At 40.5% G+C, this 25,765-nt stretch overlaps 1 protein-coding gene across 6 annotated transcripts in view; it reads right to left on the minus strand.

Moving 5' to 3' along the window:
- Positions 1-25,765, minus strand: part of MITF (melanocyte inducing transcription factor) — a 136,002-nt gene that overhangs the window by 30,599 nt on the left and 79,638 nt on the right. For 5 of the 6 annotated variants that reach the window (XM_053378224.1, XM_053378222.1, XM_053378220.1 and 2 more), the window contains exon 2: positions 11,973-12,219. In XM_053378224.1, coding sequence (XP_053234199.1) covers positions 11,973-12,219 — 247 coding nt within the window. The remainder of the gene's footprint in view (positions 1-11,972; positions 12,220-25,765) is intronic. The other variant, XM_053378219.1, reaches the window with a different exon arrangement.

Below are 25,765 nucleotides of genomic sequence, written 5' to 3' on the forward strand. Positions count from 1 at the left end.
TAAGGAGTTCTCCTCATCCCAGAAACTTTCTACAAATCCGACAGTCATGTTTCATTTTATTTTGGTTGGTTGGTTGCATTTACACCCCACCTTCCCTCCAAGGAGCTCAAGGTAGAGAACACATTTCTCCTCATTTTATTCTCATCACTATTATCAGGTCAGGCTGACACTGACTGATTCATCTCCCATGTCCTAGTCCAGCACTCTAACCAGTACACCATGCATATACATTGACAGAATTTTTTCCAGTGCTTTATTTTTCCATGGGAAAAACCCACAACCACCTGCATTTCATAATAATCAAAGGACGGCAAGTGCTAATAATGTGGCCAGCTTGGCAGCTTCAAAGCTTTTAGTTTTGCTTACTAAATACATGCAGAATAAACATGCTAACTTAAAATCCCTCTCCGGGGCATCGGAACAACTTCCATCACAACCTGATTTTGTTCCTACATGAAATTCCCCTCATTTGCAAATTTTCTGAAAACCCCACATCGCTGGCCATGTAACAAATTGTTTGCAATATAGCGCATCGGGGCTGCATACTTGCTTTGAAACTTGTATTTTTTATACACACAAAAAAACTTAGTGGTGTACAATAAACTGTTAAAGCCTGTAAACAAAAAAACCTCCAAAACTTTAAAATCCTCCGCTGTATTACAGAGCAACAAAAGCATCAATGGCCACCTGTCACTTTCATTTCATGTTTTAAGCATAAAGTTGCTTTTTGTCCTATCGTAACAGATATCAAAATGCAGAATCAAAACAGTATTAAAAAAGTGTAAAAGCGGTTCTTAAAATGCTTTTATGTGTTTTATCGGCAGTAAGTGGGAAATGCTACGTTTCAAAACACTTAATAAATCAAATTAACAGTTTAAGAAACAGCATCTCTAGGAAGCACTATCGCCATCTGCCGACTACTTCAGGAAATACTATTGTCTGGTATTCAAGAGAGGCTTTGCATGACATAACAAGTGCTAGACTATATAACAAGGTTATATAGGTGCCTATATAACAGGGTTTCACAACTCAAATTGCTGTGATGCACACTTTTCAGTGTTTTGTTTTGTTTATTTTAAGGTCATCTAGGGACGAGGGCAGGGGGGCGATTCAGTTCAGTTCACATTTTAATGTGAGCCAACCTAATTTGAACTTGCCAAAACAATATTTGAAACCAAAACACTGCTATCCTTTTGAGATTTGTACTTTCCCAAATTTTGCAATGAAGTTTGCAAAAAATAAATAAGTGCCAAAAAGGGCACATATTAGGCCCTAATACATGCATGTTTTGGTACCTCTTTTGTTGTTAGAGAACTAATGATTACTCTATATAAAAATGCATATATTAGCAAAAATAGCATACAAAAATGTATTACATTAGGAAAAACTGGTTGCAAAAATGATACAGAAAAATGTCTATATTTGGAGAAGTTTGCACCAAAATGTTTTCATGAGGACTTTTTTTTTTTAATGCAAACTGATGCAGAGATTTGGTGAACTGACCTAAAAAGACTGGAACAAAGGAGAAACTTATAGAAACTCAAATGGGAAGACTTGTCAATTGCTGTCAACTGGATGCCAAGAGGAGTTGCATCAGAGTTAAGGGACAAAGCCATGAGTCGGAACTAAAGAGCAAGTCAGCTCTGGAGGAAAAACTAGAACGCAGGATAAAGGAACAAACCAGAATGCCAGGCCTGGAAGAGGATAGAGAAAGGCACCAACAGCACAGGAAGAGAGTGCTGCTTGGGCAAAAGGCTCGACTGGGACAAGAAGCCATTTTATGTACCTTCCTGGTCAAGGGGATTCAGTGGCCAGCAGGGTGGGGAAAGTACTTCATTGCAAACTTCTTGTTTTAATGAGCCAGAACAATTTAGTGTTGTCAGCAAACTTAGCCACCTCACTGCTCATCCCCAATTCTAGATTGTTTATGAACAGGTTTTATTTATTTATTGAATTTCTGTCCCCAAGGAGGCCAGGACAGCAAACTACAGTTAAAAACCAAAGGTCCCAATACCGATTAAGCGAGGACTCCACTTTCTATGTCTCTCCAACTGGAGAATCGTCCAATTTCCATAGCCATACCACACATGGTCAGAAATCTGAGGTGATGAGAGCTGAATCCCAGGAAAGCCAAAAGTTTCCATTTCTGGTGTAGAAGAAGAGAAGAGCGAGAAAGACCACAAACACAGAGAGGGGGTAATTATTCAAAAGAAGCCACTCTTATAGGGAGAATATTGCAGCACTAAAGTCTGGTTTATAAATGCACTGTAGTATTGTTTTTGTTTAAGAGCTCAGCTATGCCTATGAAACACCTCAATCACAGTCGAGCGGTCATTATTTTCAAGCAGCCAATTTTATGAAATGAAGCTGAAATGGGAGAGGTTGGGCTAATTGCAAACATTCCTTGATGTATTATCTAGTGGTGTGTGGTAAAATCAGTGTGTGTCTTGATCCCTCTCCCCCACCCCACCCAAATCTAACCCCTTATTTATTTCTCAGGAGGTTAAAGGACATGGGGGCTAATTAAGGCCCGAAATGAATGAAAGAGAGAATCATTCAAGGTAAAGACCTGGGTTTTACACACTTTCTGCATCTCTGCCTGGTACAACTTAATCTTTTCTTTTCTTTCTTTTTTTACACAACCATTACGAAGGGGTTGGGGGTAGAGAGCGAGAACGCTAATCTTGTCACGGTCAAGCAGGCTGAAATCGCCATGTAGCACTGGGCAAAATGCTACATATTTGTAATTTAGCCAATAAGAAATTCCTTAAGCCTCTCCTGAATGGCAGGAATGTCTCTGGCTTGTCACTTTCAATCCAGTCATTCTACAGGTTAAGCTCCGAAGAAAATAATGCAGAGGATATCTGAGCTGCATTTAGTTCTAAGAGGCAGTGTGGGTAGTGGTTAGAGGGCTGGACTGGAGCTGAGGGAAATCCAGAATGAATCCCTACAAAACACAGTGGGTGATATTTGGCCTGTCACTCTAGCCTACCTCACAGGGGTGTGGTGAGGATGAAAAGGGAGATAACCATGTATACCATATTCTGAGCAACTTGAGGGACAAGTGAAATATGAAAAAAATAGATTTAAAAGATCATGAACTATACCAGCTTTGTAGAATATGGACTCACAATTACAGTATTGAGATACATGATACGTGAGTAATTTCAATTCCAGTTCCAAACACAGCAGTGTTTCCAGAGCATTCTAGTAGCTTCTAACATCAATTTCAAGGATCATGACAGTGGGGCAAAAGCACTATTGCTCTATTTCCATTAGCAGCTCTTTTTTTTTTTTTTTTTTTTTTTGAGAAACAGAGGAGGAAAGCCAGGTGTTCAGAAATATCATTTCATGTTTAATGAGATATCTATGCTGCCCTCCTAGGATCCCTTGGAAATGTGATTCTCTGAAATCAATAGTCCAACTGTTTAGGACGCTGCAAAGAGTTTCAAATGCTATTTGCTGATGACACATTGTCACCAGCCCTCTGCCTGCCAGTTGGGCCCCATATGAGTTGTCCATGTTTTTGTCATGGCAACAGACCCACCCATTTTTGCTTCACCCCTGGCTGTTCCTGTCACATGGCGCTCCTTGCGCAATCCCCCAGTTCTTCTGCTTTTGTTGTTGAGGGAAGAAGCCTGTTTTGCTATTAAGAGGAGAAGCATGCGGGCCTCTTCCGAAATAAATAACTCCCCATTAGCCAGATTTTGTTAACAACCTGCTTCAGTGTTATTTCAGCACAGCAATGAGCTGTTCTCATTTTATCTGTAAACTGCCTTGGCTCCGTGTCAGGGGAAAAGGTGGGGTATAAATAAATATCATCATCATCATCAAAAGTCTTAGATATGCCTGGCTCCGTATTGCTCTATAGCTGCTCCCACAGAGAAATGTCAACGCAAAGTCCTACTGATTGTGCCTCCAATTTAGTACAATGGTACCTTGGTACTCGAACAGCTTGGCTCCCTAACAAATCAGCTCCCAAACGCCGCAAACCTGGAAGTGAGTGTGTGAACTTTTCAGAAGCCGGTCGTGGCTTCCAATCGAGTGCAGGAAGCTCCTGCAGCCAATCGGAAGATGCGCCTTGGTTGTCGAACCGTTTCAGAAGTCAAACGGACTCCTGAAACGGATTAAGTTCGAGAACCAAGGTTCCACTGTACTCTACAGTTGTACTGAGGCTGCTTAAGTTGATGATTACTGGTGTCTTTCTTAAGAACCTGGCAATTCTTTTTGTTTGTTTTTTTTATAAGATATTTATTAAGCTTTTTTCCAAGAAAGACATAAGTTTGCAAAACAGAAAAAGTAAGAACAAAGAATTACAATGTTAAAGAAGAAACATAAAAAATATGAAAGAACTAACAAAAAATACAAATAGAAAATACATACAAAATACAAAAAAAACCAAAATAGCTAAAAAGAAAAAAGTTTAAAAAACAAATCCAGTTTTCAATATTTATAGACTCATTTGCTTATTTTCTTGACTTCCTCACACCTCCCCACACAATTCTGGCAATTCTTTTTGGACCAACTCATAAGAAGGAGTGGTTGCCTCAAGGGAACATTCTACACATTTCTGAATTAAGTATTGGGCATCTCTCAACTAAGACTCATTTTAACATACTGACCCTATTTGAAATGATCACAGTTGGAAACATTGACACTGGAACTGAATAATTTTACCATTTGCACAATACAATGGGTGTTGATTAGCAAACCATTCTTAGCACAGAGCTTGGCATAGGAGACGGGCTTGTACTTCACCGTGTTATAAGGTACGCTAAGAGCAGTATCAGGTAAACGATAAGCCTGTAGACCAGGCATGGCCAAACTTGGCCCTCCAGCTGTTTTTGCACTACAACTCCCATCAACCCTAGCTAACAGGACCAGTGGTCAGGGATGATGGGAATTGTAGTCCTAAAACAGCTGGAGGGCAAGGTTTGGCCATGCCTGCTGTAGACCGTAGGCAACCATCAGGGCTTGGATGAATGGGACCGACTGAGCTAGGGTATCCATCGCATAGCCTCTTGCACTGCACTGATTTGAGAGCTGGGAACAGGGTTTGAAACTCCTGACTTCTGACCCAATGGAAACAGTCCCTGGAAAAGGTAAGAAATTTGCACCTTCTTCGTATCATGTCTGGGTCCCCCAGACCATACTGGGGGTTTCAACAGGAATGAGAAGCCAGTGGAAAATCAAATGTGTATGTGTGTGCACCTTGTTCTTGGCACAGTGTTGCTAGTTGTACAACAGCGTTCTCTATAAATACTCTAGCTGGCATAGCATAGCCTCATTAACATACCTTTCCATAATCCCTGCATATCTTTTTTTTAAGGGGGGGAACACTACGTTCCACATGCTTGCATTCTTGGCGTGATGTAACCACCTCTGTAACTGGGATAAAGTCAGGTTTTCCTACCAAACAGTCCCAAAGTTGATAGAGACATTAATTTGCTTCCTGATAAGATTTAAGGCAGCTCACAAATCTCTTTGCTAATCTTCTGTCTTTCAAAACAGAACAGTGCTTTTTTATTTTTAAAAAAACCACCACCACCAGGGATCACAATTGAAGACATTCTGGCACAGGAGCCACAGCCTGGGGCCTGAGGGGGAGAAAGCTTCGCTCCTTACACACATTTTTGAAAACGTTCTCAGTTAAAAAAGAGAGAGCGCTTTCAACTTTGTCAAAATCCAAGCCCAAGTTCAGCTATAGCTTTAAGTCAAGGGTGTGCTGGATACTCCTTCAACATCTACATTTCATTATTCATAATTGTTTGTTTTAACTATCCAGGTTTCTTTGTTTTTTAATTTACAAAGCAAGAGCACATGTGTGTGTGTACACACAGACACACACACAGACACAATCTCTTTCCAGTGAAGATATAGCTAATCTGTGCTCAATAATTCTGCCTGGTATCAAATCTAGCTTAGTATTTGACTACACTGACTGGCAGAAGCTTGCCAGGGTTTCAGACAGGGGACATTCAAAGCCCTACCTGAAGATGCTGGGATGTCTTCCAGGATGAAATCATGGTAAACCTAGTCTGGCATTGATTGTATGAATCCCAGAGACAGGAAAGCTAGGTTGCAGACACTCTGCACACACTTGATCTACAGAAACATGGTAGTAACCTGCATTATACATTACAAGGAAGACTAAGATGCCAAAAAGGTGGAGCACAGGAGAATGACCACGATGTGCTATACATGAAAACCCCTGCTGCTGCTCCACTTGCGGAGTGGCTCTTGATCCAGCAGAAGTGCCTGCTAATGTAAGAGGAAAGGAGACAATTTTCCCAGCACCCCACGTCACCTTCCACACTGGTTCCACAACAAACCTCCGAAAAATATCTGGGGAGTGGGTCACAGTGCAAATCAGCAAATGTTGCTGTTGTTGTTAACTTACTAGTCACCTAAGCGGTCCCCAAACAACTGACATTGAATGACACATGCATAAATACAATAGAAAAGAAAAATCAAATGAAAACATTTCATACGGCATGTTAGAAAACAAAAATAAGTAACAGCCCCCATTCCATAACAGCGATAACTACATTGGCAGCATGGTGACAAACAAACCAAAACCTCCACCCAAAACCACACCAATATAGGAACATAGGAAACTGTCTTATACTGAGTCAAACGGTAACGAATCCATCTAGCTCATGCCTGTCTACACCAGTGACGGCCAAACTTGGCCCTCCAGATGTTTTGGGACTACAACTTCCATCATCCCTAGCTAACAGGACCAGTGGTCAGGGATGATGGGAATTGTAGTCCCAAAACAGCTGGAGGGCCAAGTTTGGCCATCACTGGTCTACACTGACTGGAAATGGCTTCTCCGGGGTTTCCAATAGGGGTATTTCCTAGTCCTACCTGGAGATGATGGGGATTAAACCTGAGACCTTCCAGTTGAACAGCAGGTGCTCTGCTACAAACCACCATACAATACTCCCACCCACTGACCAGAAAATAAAAATACAAACTCAAATACCAGCGGCCCCTTTCCCTAGCCCAGACATCCCTGACTCAGAATTCAGCCACAACAATACAGCGTTAGTTTGCTTGTTTTTCATCTCCCCCTCCCCCCATGTTAGTGGATATCTCTGCTGGATCAAGTTTTTCCAAACACTGGATTTCACCTATAGTGAAGGGGTTACACAGAACAGGTAGTTCCAGACGATGCAAGCAATTTGTGGCCCTAAGAATCTTCAGCTGCAAGATCCATAAGACTTTCTTGACATATTCAGAAGTTCTCCAGTTTCAAAAGTCAAGTTTCTAGTGTTTATGGCAGCAAAACTATTTGACATGTGATAAGGAGACTACTGGATGGGAATACACTGTAACTGGAAAGGCTTTTCCATGTTTTCTAACTTCCTCCAATGATAACAATTTTAGTTTAGCATAGGAAATTTAGTTTCCTAAATTAATTTGGGAAATTCATTTTTAAAACTGCATGCAGCACTAAATTAATATATTAACATTACATACACAGAGACAAGATATGCAGCTTAGCTTCAGCAATCTAACTCATTATGTTACTCTTGGGCCCTCACAAACTGTTCACCCATTGGGTTTCAAAACCAGATTCCTATCACACTGTTGGAACACATACTTTTTGTTGGAGGAACTAGGCATTAACATTTGATCTCACTTGACTTTCAGAGTGTGTTAATTAATTCAGCTATATAGTGGCTAAGGTTATGATCCAGGATGGAGTGGCATACAAAGGATGAACAAGTTAAATCAGTGATGATAGATTGGGCAAGAGATGTATGACATTACATAATGTTTGAGGATTGGGAAAGATTGTGGAAGAAAGGGGTTAAGTTCACTGCATGTACAATGTTAAAGGAAAATATAATGAAAATGATGTATAGATGGTATTTGATCCCTGTTAAACTAGCAAAGATGTATCATAATTGTGATAATCTATGTTGGAAATGTAAAGAAAAAGAAGGTACTTTTTATCACATGTGGTGGACCTGCCCCAAGGTGAAGGACTTTTGGGAAAAGATTTATAATGAATTGGAAAAAAATTTGAAATATACATTTATAAAGAAACCAGAGGTTTGGAATTGCCCAAGAAAGATGTTAAATTATTTTTGTATGCCACAACTGCTGCTCGAGTTTTATTAGCTAAGAAGCGGAAAATGCAAGAAGTACCAACTGTGAAAGAATGGCAGATGAAGATGATGGATTTTTCGGAGCTAGCCGACCTGACCGGAAGAGTCCGCGACCAGAAGAAGGAGTAGTACCAGGAAGAATGGATGAAATTTAATGATTATTTAGTTATATACATTAAGTTAAATTAATTGGAAAAAGCTTGCAATTACCAGATAGGCTTAGGATTTAAACAAGTTATGTGGTGAATTAATATGTTTAATGCTGAATTGGTAAGATAGAATGATGTTAAGTGATTAAGTTAAATTTATAAGAACTTTGATTTGGAAAACTGTTAAAATGATATGCATTGAAATTCGACTAGGGGGATACGAGGAAGTCACTTAACAATGTTAATGAGATTAGCTTTAATAAGGTTATGTTTTATGTTTGTTTCTTTATTTGTTTGTGTGCTTATAATTTTGTGAAAATCATTAAAAAAAATTGAAGGGGGAAAAAGGTTATGATCCCGGAAGAGATCATGGCTCACCCATGAGACAAAATGAGGCAACTGCCTCAGGCAGCAGGATCCACCAGAGTAGCAGATACTGATGTCCATCTTTCTTTCCTCCCTTGTTCCTGATCTTCCCTCACCCTTTCTTCCCTGGCGGGGAGGAGGGTGTCATTTTGGGGCGTGCCTCAGGTGTCAAAATGTCTTGGCTACGAAGTCCCCAGTTCAAACGATGAAGCCCCGCTCTCTCAGACTCAGCTCCCACCTTGCAACAATCCTACCTCTTGCGAAGATTTTCATTGTAATTATTAGAATTAGAGCCAATACGAAATTCTATTAAAAGAATTATTAAGTTCAAACTATGGTGGACCTTGGGGAGTGAAATATGACCCCTAAACCTCATATTGTCTATTGTAGCCACCATCTGTTTCAAGATTTGGGAGCTACAATTTTGCTCCCCGACATTTTAGTGGCTGGAGGTTACTGTGTTTCTGTTCTCAGGATTCTCAGAGAGCAGGAATAATTGTCCTCAGGAATGCTCACGCCAGTAATCCATGAAAAGGAAACATGGTGGCCAACAACCAACCATAGCAATGTTGTGGTGCACCATTGCTACCGATGTTCACTGCATATTTCACCACTTTTTGTATCCTTCCCAAATAGCCGAAAGTGCCCTAAGTTCTGGAGCCTGTAAACTAGGGAGATAAAATTAGGAAAACATTTTGGCTCAGATCTAATTCTAAATTGCACATGTCCATAAATTAGCACTCCTTCTAGTTGCATAGGATACAATCCAACACACATGATTACCTGGAAGCAAGTTCTATTGAATTCAATAGGACTTATTTCTTGGTAGACATGCATAGGACCTCCCTGTAGTGTTTCAATATTAAATTCATGCTGGGTGGACATATTGCTTATTGGATAGACAAATCACTTGGTGGTCTCGTCAGTTACAATTTACTCTTACTCAGCAAGAATTTACAACATTTCTTTCAGTCCCTACTTTGGCATAAGATCTGTCATAGTCAAGATCAGACTGATGGAGAAAGAGATGACAAACCATTTCAGATCAGAACTGACAGGCAGGCCCCTGCTGAATTCAAGAGAGTTCAAGGATTAACCGCAGGATTTTACGGTATAGAATTAAAACCTACATTAATCTAAAGCGTCTAATTATAGCTTCTGCACAAAGACTTTATGGTAACTATTTTCCAACTCTAAACAAATGTACTGCAAAGCTTTAAATCTCACGCATTGAGGTTGTTCACTTATGCACAAAAATATTCACACCCTCTAAAAGTTTTAATTTCAGACTCATGCTCTAGGGGGGTTATTGTTTTGCTGTTTTTGTTTTACTCATTTTCTTGTTTTTATCCTGTATTTTACTCTGTGAACTGCCCCGAGATCTTTTGATGAAGGGCAGCATATAATTCTCATAAATAAATAAATAGTCATTAGTTGCCGTCACTTCACTACAAGAAACGGACACAGCCCATACAGACCACACATGGAATGGAAATCAATGGTCAAGCTCATAACCTATATGCAACAAGTCCCCAATCCAATATCTGGCCTCTTCAGTTAAAAGGATTTTGGATAGCAAGACTTGAATTTGTATTTGTATTTTTATTATTAGTCTCTGGAGACCCTGTGGAGTGCAACGCTGACCTAAGTAGACCTATGGTCTGACACTGTATAAAACAGCTTCATTTTTTATGTTAATTTATTAGGGAGGTAGCCATTTTGTGAATGGACACCCTCTGAGGCAGCATTTTTTCAGAGCAGTCACAACATTCCCTCAAAATTCCAAGTTTGCCTGTTGGTGATCCCTGGTTTACAAAAAGGGGCACATTTTGCAGATCCCCTTATCAGTGAGCAGAATTGGCAAAGGTCTGCCTCAGAATGAGGCTGCTTCATATATCCACATGCCCATTTCTTTTCATTGGAGTCATTTACTTTCATCCGAGTTCACAAAAGATGACAAAACCTTCTCAGAGTGCTTTACCCAACAAGGAACAAGACAAAAGATCAGGTTGTGTATTAGATGCAGTACATATGTTCTATGCAGTTTCTAGACCATGGTCTTGCCTTGCATTCCATCAAAATCTTATCCCACACATCTCACGTTCCAAGAATATGATCCTGTGCAGCCACCTTCTCAGACCTAATTCTACAAAGACATGTAGAATCTACAAAGACTCCTGCAAATTCACCTGTGACCTTGCTTAGCCACCTAACATAACCAATGCCACCACAACAGCCATTGCTAATATTTGTTAATGTGCTTTAAGTTGGGGGTGGAAAACGTGTGTGTTCCAGATGGTACTGAACTACAATTCCCATCATGCTTGGCCACTAATGATACTTGCTGGGGCAGATGGGAGTTGTATTTCAGTAACAACTGGAGAGCCACAGGTTCTCCTACCCCTGCTTTAACTGAAGTAGTCTCTCTGCATTTGCAAACTAAGCTTTACTTTTAAAGTACTCAATTAACTATATTGTTGGAGAGCCATAGGCACTGCTATATTGCAGCACACATGTGGACACACAGCAGTGAAAATTACCCAACCATCAATTTAAGTGGGGAAAATACGGTTTATATATGTCGCAGGTGCAAAAGCAGGAGGGGGTAAAACTAACACCCAATTGCAGCATCTCTTCTGAATTTTGGAGTTACATAAATTATTTTCAAATTCTGAGTGTCGCTTAAAAGTAATTGCGCTACTCTGCGGTAGCTGGTCTAACCCAACTGCGGTGAAGTGAAGAAGTCTGCATTTCTGTCTGTTCCAGATACAGATTCTCCCCAGTAATTAGGACACTGGACGAGGAAAGAGCACAAAAGCTACAAAAAGAAATGAAGTCATTTGAGCAAAAAAGGATTACTAGTGGCAAACAGCAAAAGACCGTATTCCAGATTAAGGCTTTCTGAAACAATCCTTTGTGCGGGATCTTTCCTAAGTTTCTGAACAAAGCTATTCGCCGGTATTTTTTCTTAACGCTTATTGCACAGAAACCAGGAAATCTGAAAATGCAAGAATTTGGGTAAGTCCTTCTTTTTTAAATGTCTGAAATTTGGGGGGCAGTTTTTAAAACCGTGTGTTTCACATCCATCTTTTCAACTGAAGAAAAACTCACCCTTTTTGTTCTTAAATGCTTTTCTTTTTCTAAAACGTAGCTTTCATTTCCCAGCCCTGGTTAGACTTACCTGGGGAAAACCACAGCAGCTGCAAAAAGGGGACGGGCGATGAAATTGATCACACTGTTATAGGTGAACCACTTTTAGAAACACTCATGCTAATTGTATAGAGAGAGAAACCTTCTTAATGGAGCTCCAGAGCCCCACGTTGGAAACTTCACATACCTTGAGGACTTCCATTGGCACTTGAGTAGCAGGAGGGAGACTGGTTGGGAGGCTGACGTTGATGGCTGGTGTCTGACTCAGCGCCACTCTCTGCTGCATGAACTGGGCTGCTTGCTGTTTCTGTTGCTGCTCTCGGCGCTCCTGCTCCTGCATCTGCTCACGCATGAGCTGCTGTCGTAGCAAAATCCGTGATGTCATACTGGAGGAGCTTAGCGGGGGCTTCGAAGCTCCAGGGTGCTCAGAGCTGCTGGGGGAAAAGACCAGAAGACACAGATAGTTCCATTACTCATCAATTGCATTGGCTGGACTCGGTAGACTTGCACTGGGGGTGGGGGAGACCACATGCGCCAGGGGAAGGGAATCTTTGTCAAAGCATACATAGCAAGGGCTGAGATTTTTAACTAGTTGCTCGGTCAGTGGGTCTTAGCAGCCTGGTTATGTAAAATTCATACCTTTCCCTTTCAAGTTCAACTCTGAATGAATCGTTCAAAACTTAACACACAGCTCTGATATGCATAGTTAAATACTGCTGCATGATAAGCACTCAAATGACTTTATAACCACTGTAGTTTAGGTGCATGTCTCATAGAATCATTAGAATTGTAGAGTTGGAAGGGACCCTGAGAACCATCCAGCCCAATCCTCTGTGATGCAGGAATCTCAGCTAAAGCATCCATGACATATATATAAATGTGTTTTCTTTTTTTCTCCTTTCGAACAAGGTTCCTTTTTGTCAAAAAGTCTGGTGGTGGAGCTAACCGTTTCAAAACAATCAAATCAACTGTGCAATCCCTATACATATCTACTACTAAAAAAAGGTTTGATTTCAAAGGAAATTGGGTATAGGACTGCACCCTAAATTACCATTCTGGGTCCCTTGTTTTGATTGATTTCATATAGTGAGGCAGAAATGCACCCTCACAGCTGATAAAATGACAAACATGGAAACTGCTTTTTTATTATTAATATTCTGCAAGGGAGTTATTGCCTGAGAAAGCCACAGTGCACATGGACTCTGCATGTATTTCTGGGTCATGGCCAATCACCATGAGCATATTTTTGACCTTCAGATACTTCTTAAACAACAACACAATCCTAGGACTACTGTAAATATTTCACCCTAAATCTCTGAAAAGACCTCCAGCAAACAAGCACACAAGTGCATTCTGGTCTAAATTTAATCTGCTGGCATATTGCATCAAAGCATATAAAAATGGAAGTAACCCAGTACCACACATTGATTCCACAGCATGTAATCAAAGAAGCTGATTGCCACTTATGTGAAGGGGAGAAGTTGTGGGGTGACTTTTAGCTCACTGAACTTGAAAGTCAGTTTAAGTCTGCAGTCAAACCTTGGTTCCCAAATTCCTCTGTTTTGGAACGTTTTGGCTCCTGAATGCCGCAAACCCGAAAGTAAGTGTTACGGTTTCCAAACATTTTTTTGGAAGCCAAAAGTCTGACACGGCTTCCACTTGAGTGCAGGAAGCTCCTGCAGCCAATCAGAAGCCATACATACAATAAAAGCTGAATGGGCTTCCGGAACGGAAGCTGAATGGGCTGAATGGGCTTCCGGAACGGATTACGTTCAACAACCAAGGTTTGACTTGTGTGTGTGTGTGTGTGTGTGTGTATGAGAAACCTTTATTGCGGTCTGGAGTTCATACCAATAAGAGACAAAATATCGATATACTGCCCACCCCTAATATATATATGCAATTAAAATAGAAATTTAAATAAGGGAGTTTTCAGAAGTGAACATTAGGTGAGCATTCCCACCTCCGCAAAAAATGAAGTTCAGCCTATGGTTCCCTTTTAATCAGTACAGTGGTACCTCGGGTTAAAGATGCTTCAGGTTACAGATGCTTCAGGTTACAGACTCCGCTAACCCAGAAATAGTACCTTGGGTTAATAACTTTGCTTCAGGATGAGAACAGAAATTGCGCTGTGGTGGTGCGGCAGCAGCAGCGGGAGGCCCCATTAGCTAAAGTGGTGCTTCAGGTTAAGAACAGTTTCAGGTTAAGAGTGGACCTCCAGAATGAATTAAGTTCTTAACCCGAGGTACCACTGTAATCACTTCCAGAGAACCATACAAATTTATCAGTAAAGGTAGGTAATATTAAGGACCTTCATGGATTCTATCCCTATAGATTTTGCTATTGAAAACAAATTAGGATTCATTTCTAGGAGGGAAAAGTTGTGTATGTTTTGAGAAAACCCCCAAATAGGGACAGAAATTGTTAAGAGTGCCCCACTAGACATAAAAGATAGACAAACAGAGCAAAGTCTCATCCTCCCCAATTAACATCCAGAGCTGTACATTAACATATCTAAATAAGCATATTTTCATTCTTCACGTCAATAATCTGTAGTTTGAAATGTGAGTATTTCAAGACCAAAAAAAGTTTAAACCTACATTTCAGACCGAACTATTTTTTCCCCTCCAACATCCCGCCGCCCAAATGGATGGGGGTAGGGGTGGAGAATGATGACCATCTTGCTGTTTCAGGCCTGTCAGGTTGAAACATTCCCAGGGAGACTGATCCTTTTGATAAAACAAGAGAAAAAACCTTTGCGGTGAAACTAATGCAGCTGCGGAATAATCGCACTAATTAGCTGCTCAAGAGAAGTCACTGACTGTGATACTCACAGAGAAAAGGGAATACTTTCAATTAAGGGCGAAGTGTTCTCATATCCTACAATGCATCACAGGGAATCCCTAACTTTTTAGTGGGAAAGTTCATACCTTAGGTAAAACAGCTACTGATTTTCATCAAAAGGAAAGAATTAGAACAGAGAATGCTATACAGTGGTACCTCAGGTTACATACGCTTCAGGTTACATACGCTTCAGGTTACAGACTCTGCTAACCCAGAAATATTACCTCAGGTTAAGAACTTTGCTTCAGGATGAGAACAGAAATCGTGCTCCGGCGGTGCAGCAGCAGCAGGAGGCCCCATTAGCTAAAGTGGTGCTTCAGGTTAAGAACAGTTTCAGGCTAAGAACGGACCTCCGGATGTATGCTACAAGAGCAGCAAGAATACTTATCGCAAAGCATTGGAAGACACAAGATCTACCCACCCGGGAAGAATGGCAGATGAAGCTAATGGACTACATGGAATTGGCGGAAATGACTGGCAGAATCCGAGACCAGGGAGAAGAGTTGGTGGAAGAAGATTGGAAAAAATTCAAAGTATATTTACAGAAATATTGCAAGATTAATGAATGTTAGAAGGATGCTGGAATGAAGCTATATGGCGTTAACAGAAATGTTATAAAGAATTAAGTAAAAATAGATTGTTAATGGGCCAAAGTGGGAAATTCAAGGTTAGATTGTGCTAAGATAAATTATAGAACAAAAATTGAGAAAGATGGAAAGGATTTGCTGAAATAGCTAATTGAACTAGAATACAAAAAAGGGAGGTGTGAGGAGGTCGATGAAACAAGTAAATGAAAGGTAAAGATACGGAAATATTGGATGTGTTTTTAAGTGTTTTTGTTTTTTCTTATTGTTTTGCTGTATGGTTTTTTGTTTTTATTTTTGATGTATTGTAACTTTTTATTGTCTCTTTGTTCCTTTTTCTGTAATTATTAAACTTCTAATAAATATCATTTAAAAAAAAAAAAGAACGGACCTCCGAAACAAATTAAGTACTTAACCCGAGGTACCACAAATCCCCCAACAAGTACCATCTTCTTGTATCCAGCCCAGGGCAGGGTGGGGAGAAAAACGTGTTGCTTAATTTTACGTTAATGTTTACAGAGTGACAGATCTAGCATCATCACCTAGCTCAGCCTTTCCCAACCTTGGGTGTTGGACTACAACTCCCATCAGCCCTGCCCACTGGTCCTGCTAGCTAGGGAAGATGGGAGTTGTAGTACAACAACAGCGGCGGGCCCAAGGTTGAGAAAGGCTGGCCCAGCTGTTCACCATTAATTAAGTTGAAGATCTCCCTCTAGCAATTTCAAAACCTACCATACTCCCTTTCAAAAATCTGTGTTTTATTGGCCTACATTTTAAAAACCCATTGGTGATACAGGGAAAGACAGCAGAAATCTTCAGAGACATACCAAAACAATTGTTGGACTTAAGAACTACATACAAGGATCTGGCAAGATTATTAAGAAACAACACAATCCCTTACAGGTGGGAATTCCCCCAAGGATTATCTTTTAATTTGAAAGGGAAGAAGGTGAGAATCAGAACAGCAGAAGAGCAAGAAAAATTCCTAAACGATCACGGGGAGGACCTTCGAAAAGGGACAGCAGGTACCTGGCCACCCCCCACGCCTGGTACAAAAGATCCACCTCCAGACATAGATGAGAAGGGAGACAACCCCATCGGCTAACAAGCTGATCCAGGATGTCTCTGCAGCTTTTTAGTTGGAATATCCATGGGGCAAATTCCCCTGAAAAAAGGAAAAGGATTTTTCACATTTTGAGGAAAGAACAACTAGACGTCATTTGTCTCCAGGAAACCCATGTGACTAGGCTCCACAGAAGAGTGCTAATAAACAAGCGACTAGGCCAAGAATTTATTTCATCAGCTAAAGAAAAGAAAAGGGGAGTCGTGATATATGCAAAGGAGAGCCTAGCACCAAAATTTGTGTTCAAAGATGAACAAGGAAGAATTTTGGCGATCGAAATACAATCACAAGGAGAAAAATTTTTGATAATTGGAATTTATGCACCAAATGAGGGGAAATCTGAATTTTATGGGAAGCTGCATGAGACAATGCTGGACCATATGGACTATAATAACATCATTCTGATGGGAGATATGAATGGGGTTGTCTCCACACACATGGATAAGTCACAAAATCAAAACGTGACTAAAGATGGCAGACTACCAAAGACTTTTTTTGAACTCACAGACAATATGGACTTGATTGATATCTGGAGGACAAAGAACCCCCTAGGTAGAGAGGGAACATTCTTTTCTGAGGCCCACCTATCCTGGACAAGAATCGACCAAATCTGGATATCTAGAGGACTGGCACCCAAGACCAAAAAAGTAGAGATCTGCCCTAAAACTTGCTCCGACCATAACCCCTTGAAAATGGACTTGAGACTTACACCAGCTGGATCCTTCAGATGGAGAATGAATGATGCATTGTTTAGAGACCAGGAGATAGTGAAGAAGGCCCAAAAGACGATGAAAGACTACTTTGAACTAAATTTGAACACTTCGGTGGAAAAAAAAACAATCTGGGACGCAAGCAAAGCTGTTATGAGAGGGTTTCTGATACAGCAGAATTCTATTAAGAAAAAACTCTGGAACGGTAAAAAGGACAAGATCTTGGAAAGGATAAAAGACGGAGAGAAAAAGTTGAGACTAAATCCAAAATCAAAAGAAGTTTTGAGAGAAATAAAATTCCATCAAGCACAATATGCAAAACTGATAAATCAAGAAGTTGAATGGAAAATCAAACAGATGAAACAAAGATCATTTGAATCGGCAAATAAATGTGGGAAGCTGCTATCATGGCAGCTGAAAAAGAGACAAAAACTGAACTTTGTTACCAATCTAGAGGTTGAAGGAGAATGTATTCAGAAACCAGAGGAAATTAGAAAGTGTTTCCAGAGATATTTTAAAAAATTGTTTTCCCAAGGACCCCAAGTGGAGACTGAAATAAATAAATTTTTAAAAAGCTATGGCCTACAAAAACTAACACAAGACAAACAAACTGACCTGAATTATAAAATAACCCAACAGGAAATCGAAAATGCCATTCAGAACATGCAACTAGGCAAATCCCCGGGCCCAGATGGACTTACCTCCAAATACTATAAGATATTGAAGGAATACCTGACTCAGCCATTGATGGAGGTATGTAATCAAATTATGGAAGGGAAGGGGGCACCAGAATCGTGGAAAGAGGCATTCATCACTTTGATACCAAAATTGGAATCTGAAAAGACTCAACTTAAGAACTACCGTCCCATCTCACTCCTAAACGTGGATTACAAGATTTTTGCTGACATTTTGGCAAATAGATTGAAAAAAGTCTTAAATGGAGTTATTCATAAAGACCAAGCAGGCTTTCTCCCTGGCAGGCATTTGTCAGATAATACTAGGAACATTGTTGACGTTCTGGAACTTCTACAGACAAATTTGAATACAAAAGCAGTTTTGATATTTATAGACGCGGAGAAGGCCTTTGACAATATATCTTGGAAATTTATGAAGAAGAATTTGGAAGGGATGGGAGTGGGAAGGGCGTTCCAAAATGGCATAGATGCAATATATTCAGAACAAAAGGCTAAATTGATAGTAAACAATGTGGTGACAGAAGAGTTTAAAATTGAAAAAGGAACACGACAGGGGTGCCCCCTATCACCCTTGCTATTTATTTCTGTCCTTGAGGTTTTGCTAAATTTGATCAGGAAGGATCAGCAGGTGGAAGGAATACAGGTCGGAGGAAAACAATATAAACTGAAGGCCTTTGCAGATGACTTGGTTTTGACATTACAGGAGCCGGTGTCCAGCACAAAAAGAGTATTGGAATTAATTTCTGAGTTTGGTCGGGTGGCGGGATTCAAGTTAAACAAACAAAAAACTAAGGTTTTGGCAAAAAACTTGACACCTTTAGAAATAGATGGGTTTCAGAAGGAAACAGAACTAAACGTTGTTAATAAAGTGAAATACCTGGGGGTCAACTTGACTGGGAAAAATTTGAATCTGTTTAAAGATAATTATGAAAAATGTTGGTCTGAAATTAAAAAGGATCTAGAAATCTGGTCAAGATTGAAACTTTCCTTGTTGGGAAGAATTGTAGCAGTAAAGATGAATGTATTGCCAAAAATGCTGTTTCTGTTCCAGACCCTACAGATCGTGGACAGAGTGGAATGTTTTGGAAAGTGGCAGAGGGACATTATGAAGTTTGTCTGGCAGGGCAAAAAGCCCCGAATAAAATTTAAAATATTAACAGATGCAAAGGAAAGAGGGGGTTTTGCCCTGCCGGACTTAAGGTTGTATTATGAAGCTGCATCCCTCTGCTGGCTGAAAGATTGGTTTTTGCTAGAAAACACTGATGTCCTAGATCTGGAAGGGTTCAACAACGCTTTTGGGTGGCATGCATATTTGTGGTACGACAAGGTAAAGTCTCATAAGTTGTTTAAAAACCATATTGTAAGGAAATCTCTGTTTTCTGTCTGGACTAAATACAAGGACTTATTTGAAAACAAGACTCCGAGGTGGCTATCACCGATGGAGGCTAAAGCCACAAAAATACTTAATATGGGGGGTGGCTGGGCAAAATACTGTGAAATAATAGAAAGAGTGGGTGACACTTGGAGGTTGCAGAGCTTTGAAAAATTGAAAGGGAAGGTGCGAGACTGGTTTCACTATGCCCAAATTTTAGAGATCTTTAAAAAAGATAAAAAAATTGGTTTCCAGGTGGAAAAATCAAAATTAGAACTAGAATTACTTGAACCTAAGACGAAAGTGCTTTCAAGAATGTACAACTTGCTGCTTAAATGGAATACTCAAGATGAGACAGTCAAATCAGCCATGATAAAATGGGCACAAGAAATTGGATACAACATTATGTTTGAGGACTGGGAAAGGTTATGGACCACCGGTATGAAATTTACGGCATGTAGTGCCTTAAAGGAAAATATTATGAAAATGATGTACAGGTGGTACATGACCCCAGTCAAACTTGCAAAGATATACCATTTGTCTGATAATAAATGTTGGAAATGTAAGGAGGCTGAAGGAACTTTTTACCACCTCTGGTGGACATGCCCGAGGGTGAAGGCCTTCTGGGAAATGATTTATAACGAGTTGAAAAAGGTATTTAAGTATACCTTTCAGAAGAAACCAGAGGCCTTCCTCTTGGGCATTGTGGGCCAGAGGATACCTAAGAAAGACAGAACCTTCTTTCTATATGCAACGACTGCAGCAAGAATTCTCATAGCTAAATACTGGAAGGCACAGGAGCTACCCACACTGGAAGAATGGCACACACAACTGATGGACTATATGCAACTAGCCGAAATGACTGGCAGAATCCGAGACCTGGGAGAAGAGGCTGCGGAAGAGGATTGGAAAAAATTTAAGGACTATTTACAAAAACATTATAAGATATATGAATGTTAAAAATTTGCTAAGGTTTGAGGTAAATATGCTTCAGTATTGAAATTCGGAGTTGATAGAAACAAAGTTAATGATTGAGAAAAGTTTTAATTTCAGAGTGAATAATTAGATGAAAATACAAAAACACAGGAAACAAGGTATTAATTTGCTGTTTATATTTATTATAAAGAATGCAGGGATGGAGGAGATGGGGAAGTCCAGTGGATGATGAAAAAAAAAAAAAAGACTTCGAAAAATGAATTTTTTCTTGTTTAATTTCTTTTTCTTTCTGTAAAACCGCTTTTGTTGTGTTATTGATGATGGATTTAGATTCTGGAAAAAAGCAATAAAAAAATTTATAAAAAAAAAAAAAACAAAAATCTGTGTTTTATATAACAACTTCAGGAGCGGAAGACTGTAAGAATGTGACAGGTTGAGGCAGTTTTGCAAAGTTGATAGACACAAAGGTTAAATAAATAAATACTGTAACAGTAATCTAACATTTTGACTGTTGCACCTTGAAAGATTCATAAACTGATCTCTTGTCCAAGGACAATCTCCAAAACATTTAAACATAGAGTATGAAAGGAAAATTCAAGATTCTAGGCAAACCTGTAACATCAGAACCAGTTTCATATTTAGGGAATGCTCCAGAGCAAATTTAGAGAGGGGGGAAAGGGGGCTGCAATGGTAAAAATTGGCCCTGCTCTCCATTCTGCTGTCAGGTTCCTTCCATTAGTGGGCAAACAGCATGATATCACCTTATGAAAGCTAAATGAATTTAGCTTTCATAAGGTAAATATATAATATATACAGTAAGGTAAATATAATAATATGGAAACTAGCTTCAACACTTCCCAAACCTATGACAGATGTTTAGGTGGTTGGTGCCAACTGAATACCCAAGAAAAATAAATTGCCCTTCCATAAATTGCAGGTAAATACTACCAGATTTCACATTCTACTGTCCGTGGAATAGACTCCCTTGGAAGTTGGTACGCTTTCTTTCATTGGAGAGGTTCTTAAGCAGAGGTTGGATGGCCACCTGTCATGGATGCTTTAGCTGAGATTGCAGGGGGTTGGACTAGGTGACTCTCGGCGCCCTTTCATAGAATCACACCACATCCCCTGAAATGCAGGGATCTTTTGCCCAACGTGCTGCTCAAACCCACAACCCTGAGATTCAGAGTCTCATGTTTTATTGATTGTCCAAAACTTGTCCAAAAACTGAACCTTGCTTACGTCTCCTCTTTTCCTACATGATCCCTAAAGCAGGTTTACACAGAAGTCAGTCACAACAAGTTCAATGGGGCAGTGGTCCTCAGCAAAGGGTTATCAGCTCAAAATGCAATTCTATTATTCTATTGTTTTTCAAGTGCTGCTAACCTTTGGGGACTCAGAAGTCCAAGAATTGAGAAAGAATGTGCACCAGGATTCTATCTGGAACCAGATTTGGCACTTCAAAAAAACCAGTATGCTGCAGTCCAAATAATTTTTAGAACCTGTCCAATTTGGATCAGGTTGTGTGCCTGAATCCGCTTAGTAAAAATGAGCCTTTCTACTTGCCCCATTAACTAGTATTATGGGGAAATAAAAAAACAGCTGCAACTTCCCATCTCTCCTCACCCCCTTTTTTCACAGAACTGGATGAAATTTACAGGCATAATAGCCCTGACAGCCTGCCACACAAATAAGCCCAAAATTATTTTGCTAGACATATTTTAATGAATAAATACATAAAAGAACCATCTATAACTTCGGCAGAATGGTATTGAATTTGAAGGTGTGTTAGTCCCCTTCCAAGAAGATGGATCCTGACAAATTTCAGAACTGGGGACTCTTGAACCAACCCTGCTTCACCTTGGACAAGCGCAGAATCCCTCTAAGGCGCCCCACTTCAGTTCAGGATTTGGGATTTGTCAGAATACTCTGCACACACTAAGTTATGCACTGTAGTTATTGAGGCTGGTGATTAGCAGCAAGCATCAATGCACAAGAGGCCTCAGGTTTTTAACTCTACATATAAGATTTTATGATTGTTAACCTCCCTGTTAAGTGTGTGTTTTGTAGTATGGTGGGCCCACAACTTACGCTCACTTTACATACATGATCACAACCTTAATGTGTGGGGCAGGTGTGTGTGTGTGTGTGTGTGTGTGTGTGTGTGTGTGTGTGTTTTAACCTATTTGGCTTGATGCGCTTTACCTTTACCTTTAATATATGCTGTAAGCCGCCCAGAGTGGCCGGGGAAACCCAGACAGGTGGGTGGGGTCATGAAGAGTTGGACACGACTAAATGACTAAACAACAACAAGCAGTTCGAAAGCACGTAGTGCAAGTAGATAAATAGGTACCGCTCCGGCGGGAAGGTAAACGGCGTTTACGTGTGCTGCTCTGGTTCGCCAGGAGCGGCTTAGTCATGCTGGCCACATGACCCGGAAGCTGTACGCCGGCTCCCTTGGCCAGTAAAGCGAGATGAGCGCCGCAACCCCAGAGTAATCCGCAACTGGACCTTATGGTCAGGGGTCCCTTTACCTTTACCTTTAATATATGCTGTAAGCTGCCCAGAGTGGCTGAAGAAACCGAGACAGGTGGGTGGGATATAAATAATAAAATTATTATCAATATTATAAGGTTGCAGGTTCAGTCTCCATATGGGACAGCTGCATATTCCTTCATTGCAGAGGGCTGGACTAGATCCCTCCCAACTCTACAATTTTAGGGTTCTACCTGCACACCCATTGGGTTTTCCTTGCTTATAGGGCTCTGGGAAGGAGGTGCAAGGGCTCTGGGTGTGTCCCACAACCTTTCCCGAGCCCAATACACAGCCCTTCACCTTGTGGGGAGGGGGGCGTCCCACTATTTTGCTTTTGTGCACAGAGCCCCAGAACCAAACCCTCGCATAAGTGGCGGGCCAACTGTACTTCAACTCAAAGCGCCGCCTGAAGCCTCCAGGACTAAAAAATTTAAAAAGCTCTAGATAGTCAGACAGACATATGCTAAACCAGGGCATCAGGTTGCAACACATTCTTAGGACCTTGTATTTTGACTGGAGGTTGCACTTATTTCAAGATCTTCCGTGCATGCAAAAGGCTGTATTATGCAACTGTTTTAACACACATAAGTGCATGTGCCTGAGCACACATGCCTCTCATCATCAAAATCACAGACCTGGAGAGTAAACTGGCAACCGGGGAGAGACTAAGTTGATTATAAAATGTTCTGCTCATCTTTGGTAGTAAGGAAAGAGCCAGAAACAGATTTAGCACAGACAGAATTTGAGATAAGCATAATGTTGCTTTTATTCATGCACATAATGTGGAGTATTCCGTTACCACGCGGGCATAAAGAGCATTCATTAGGTGTGAAACTCCAAAGTGGAGAGATATTCCGTTCCCATTCCATTTTCCAGCTACTGCCAACAGTCCCCCCGGCACTGCTCCACCCACCACAAAAATTAATTTTGGGCTAAAACATTCCCGGTTCAAGCCAGGCCTCCTTTGGCAAGCAAAACAGATTCGCATAAACCAGGACTGTATTCATATGTCCTAATAAAAGCTGCACACTCGCATTGTATAATCTGGCCAGGAAAAAAAATAGAACCTTTAAGTTTGAAATTAATAGATCAATTATTAAAAAAATGCCATCTGCATTACACATCGAACCTTTTGCCAATATTTGGATAAAGAAAGCCATAGCAGTAAGAGGTTTGCTAGGGAACTGGCAGAGCTTGACCTTTGCTTGGGACTCTCATGTCAATCAAACCCTCTGACATTAAGCATTCTAGTAACACCACAGTATTATGCTGATCTATGGCACCTGCTACTGGCTAAACTGGGTGGGGTGGGGACAAAAGACAAGAAGCAATGATGAACCTTGGGAAATACTGCATTGCACTACTAAAAGATCTGTCTGCTTCTTTTAAAAGTATATAATGTGCCCTAGGAATAAACAATAATTATTGGGGTGGCAGGTTGTTCTAAAAGTAACTATTCTGCAATTACATATTCCACTCACTTTCCCTTCCATCTGGGGGTTATATTGCGGCCTTCAAGTTAGTCAAAAAGGAAGAGAAAAAAAGTCTGAGTAAATTAAAATGCATACAGTTGTGAACTCTTGAAGTTCTCAAACCTTCCAGCCACGGTTACAAGAAAGCAATTCTGTCATAGGACACATTAATGTAAACATCCTGCTCCCCAAAAAGTACAGGTCTGAGCATTCCTAGCTCTGAACAAAAGCCAAAAGCTTTCACTAAGGAAGATTTATCTCTGGGTTGCTTGCAGGGTTTGGTTTTGTGTGTGTGTGTTAACCTATTTGGTTGATGCGCTATAGAGATGTCTATTGTTACATGTAGTGTAAGAAAGAACTAGATTAGTTTGGAATGTGAAGGGATGAAAGGATTAAAATGCGCCCTTCTGTTCCTCTCTACCCCCCCCCCCAATATCCAGCCAATCTAAAGCTAATCTTCAGGCTACTGCTTCGAGTTCCCAAAGCTTTTGCCATTTATGCTTCAAACAAGCAACAGGAAAAAATGAACCACTGATTTGTAGTCAAACAAATGGCACTGGGGAAGAGTTCTGTTCTGAAAGCCTGGTGCACCAGCACAGCTGAATCCTGGAAGCCCTGTTCATCTTCACATGCAAAAGATCGAGGACAGAGCCTTGAATGGGACAAATAAAGTGATGGTTCTCCTGCTGTACCTCATACTGAAAGAACGTATCTCAGCTACCTAGTAGACATCAATATGGTGCCTTCAACTGAACTCTGTTGGGGGTTTTCTCAGGTAAGCAACTTATCAAACACCACTTAAGGTAAATTCTGCCTGAGTGTTTAGTCACTGCTGTTTTACTAAAGGTAGGAGGAGGACAAAATGGTGAACTGATGGTGCAGGGCAAGTTGAACTAGTAATAACAGAGCTTTCAAGAGCTGAGCAATGCACCCCTCTCGCTAAAATTAATGAAGCAGCATTATTCAGCCAAGATGAGACACCAGTCAAATGTTTTAAGTGTCTGGGAACAGCATAACACAGCCTTAATAATCTGATTAAAGGCAGCTGTCTAAGAAGTCCAGTGGTAAGTGAAGTAAAAAGACTTTTAATGTATCTGCTAACTGATTCATATTTGTTGGGATGGAAAGGGCTGCGGTTACACACAGTCCACACACAGAGAGAGGGTGCAATCCAGGTGAAATTAGGAGTTCATACTATGTCCCAGTGAAAAACTATGGCATAGTTGAATGCAGTTAAATCCAACCAATTTGAATTTGTTTAGGGTTGATTAAACCTTCTGCATCATATAAACAATCTATTTTGTGAATGAAGGAATCCATGAGGACACAGGGATCAAACTACCCAATGATAAGATGGGAGCTCTATAATTCGTTTCTCCACAGCAAGAGGAGCTTGAGCATTCTGCAAGCCTGAGCAGAGGAAGGAAGATTTGGGAGAGACTGCTTAAATCTCCCCTCCTTGAATGTGTTCAGAATTGCTCTTTCCAAACTGTGTTTTTCTAATGAATAATTTGGAAGGAAGGAAGGATGGATCTAGGGCAAATTTCCACTGATGTTGCTTTCCAAAAACATTATCAGATGCCCACCTCCATGGCTACGTCTTCCCAATAACTGCACTGAGATTAGAAGGGCCACCACTCAGGGGTAGACCATATGCTTTGAATGCAGAATGCCCCTGACACAACCCTTGGTAACTTCGCAGGGCCATG

The sequence above is a fragment of the Podarcis raffonei genome, chromosome 2 (genome assembly GCF_027172205.1).
Source record: "Podarcis raffonei isolate rPodRaf1 chromosome 2, rPodRaf1.pri, whole genome shotgun sequence".
Taxonomy (NCBI): domain Eukaryota; kingdom Metazoa; phylum Chordata; class Lepidosauria; order Squamata; family Lacertidae; genus Podarcis; species Podarcis raffonei.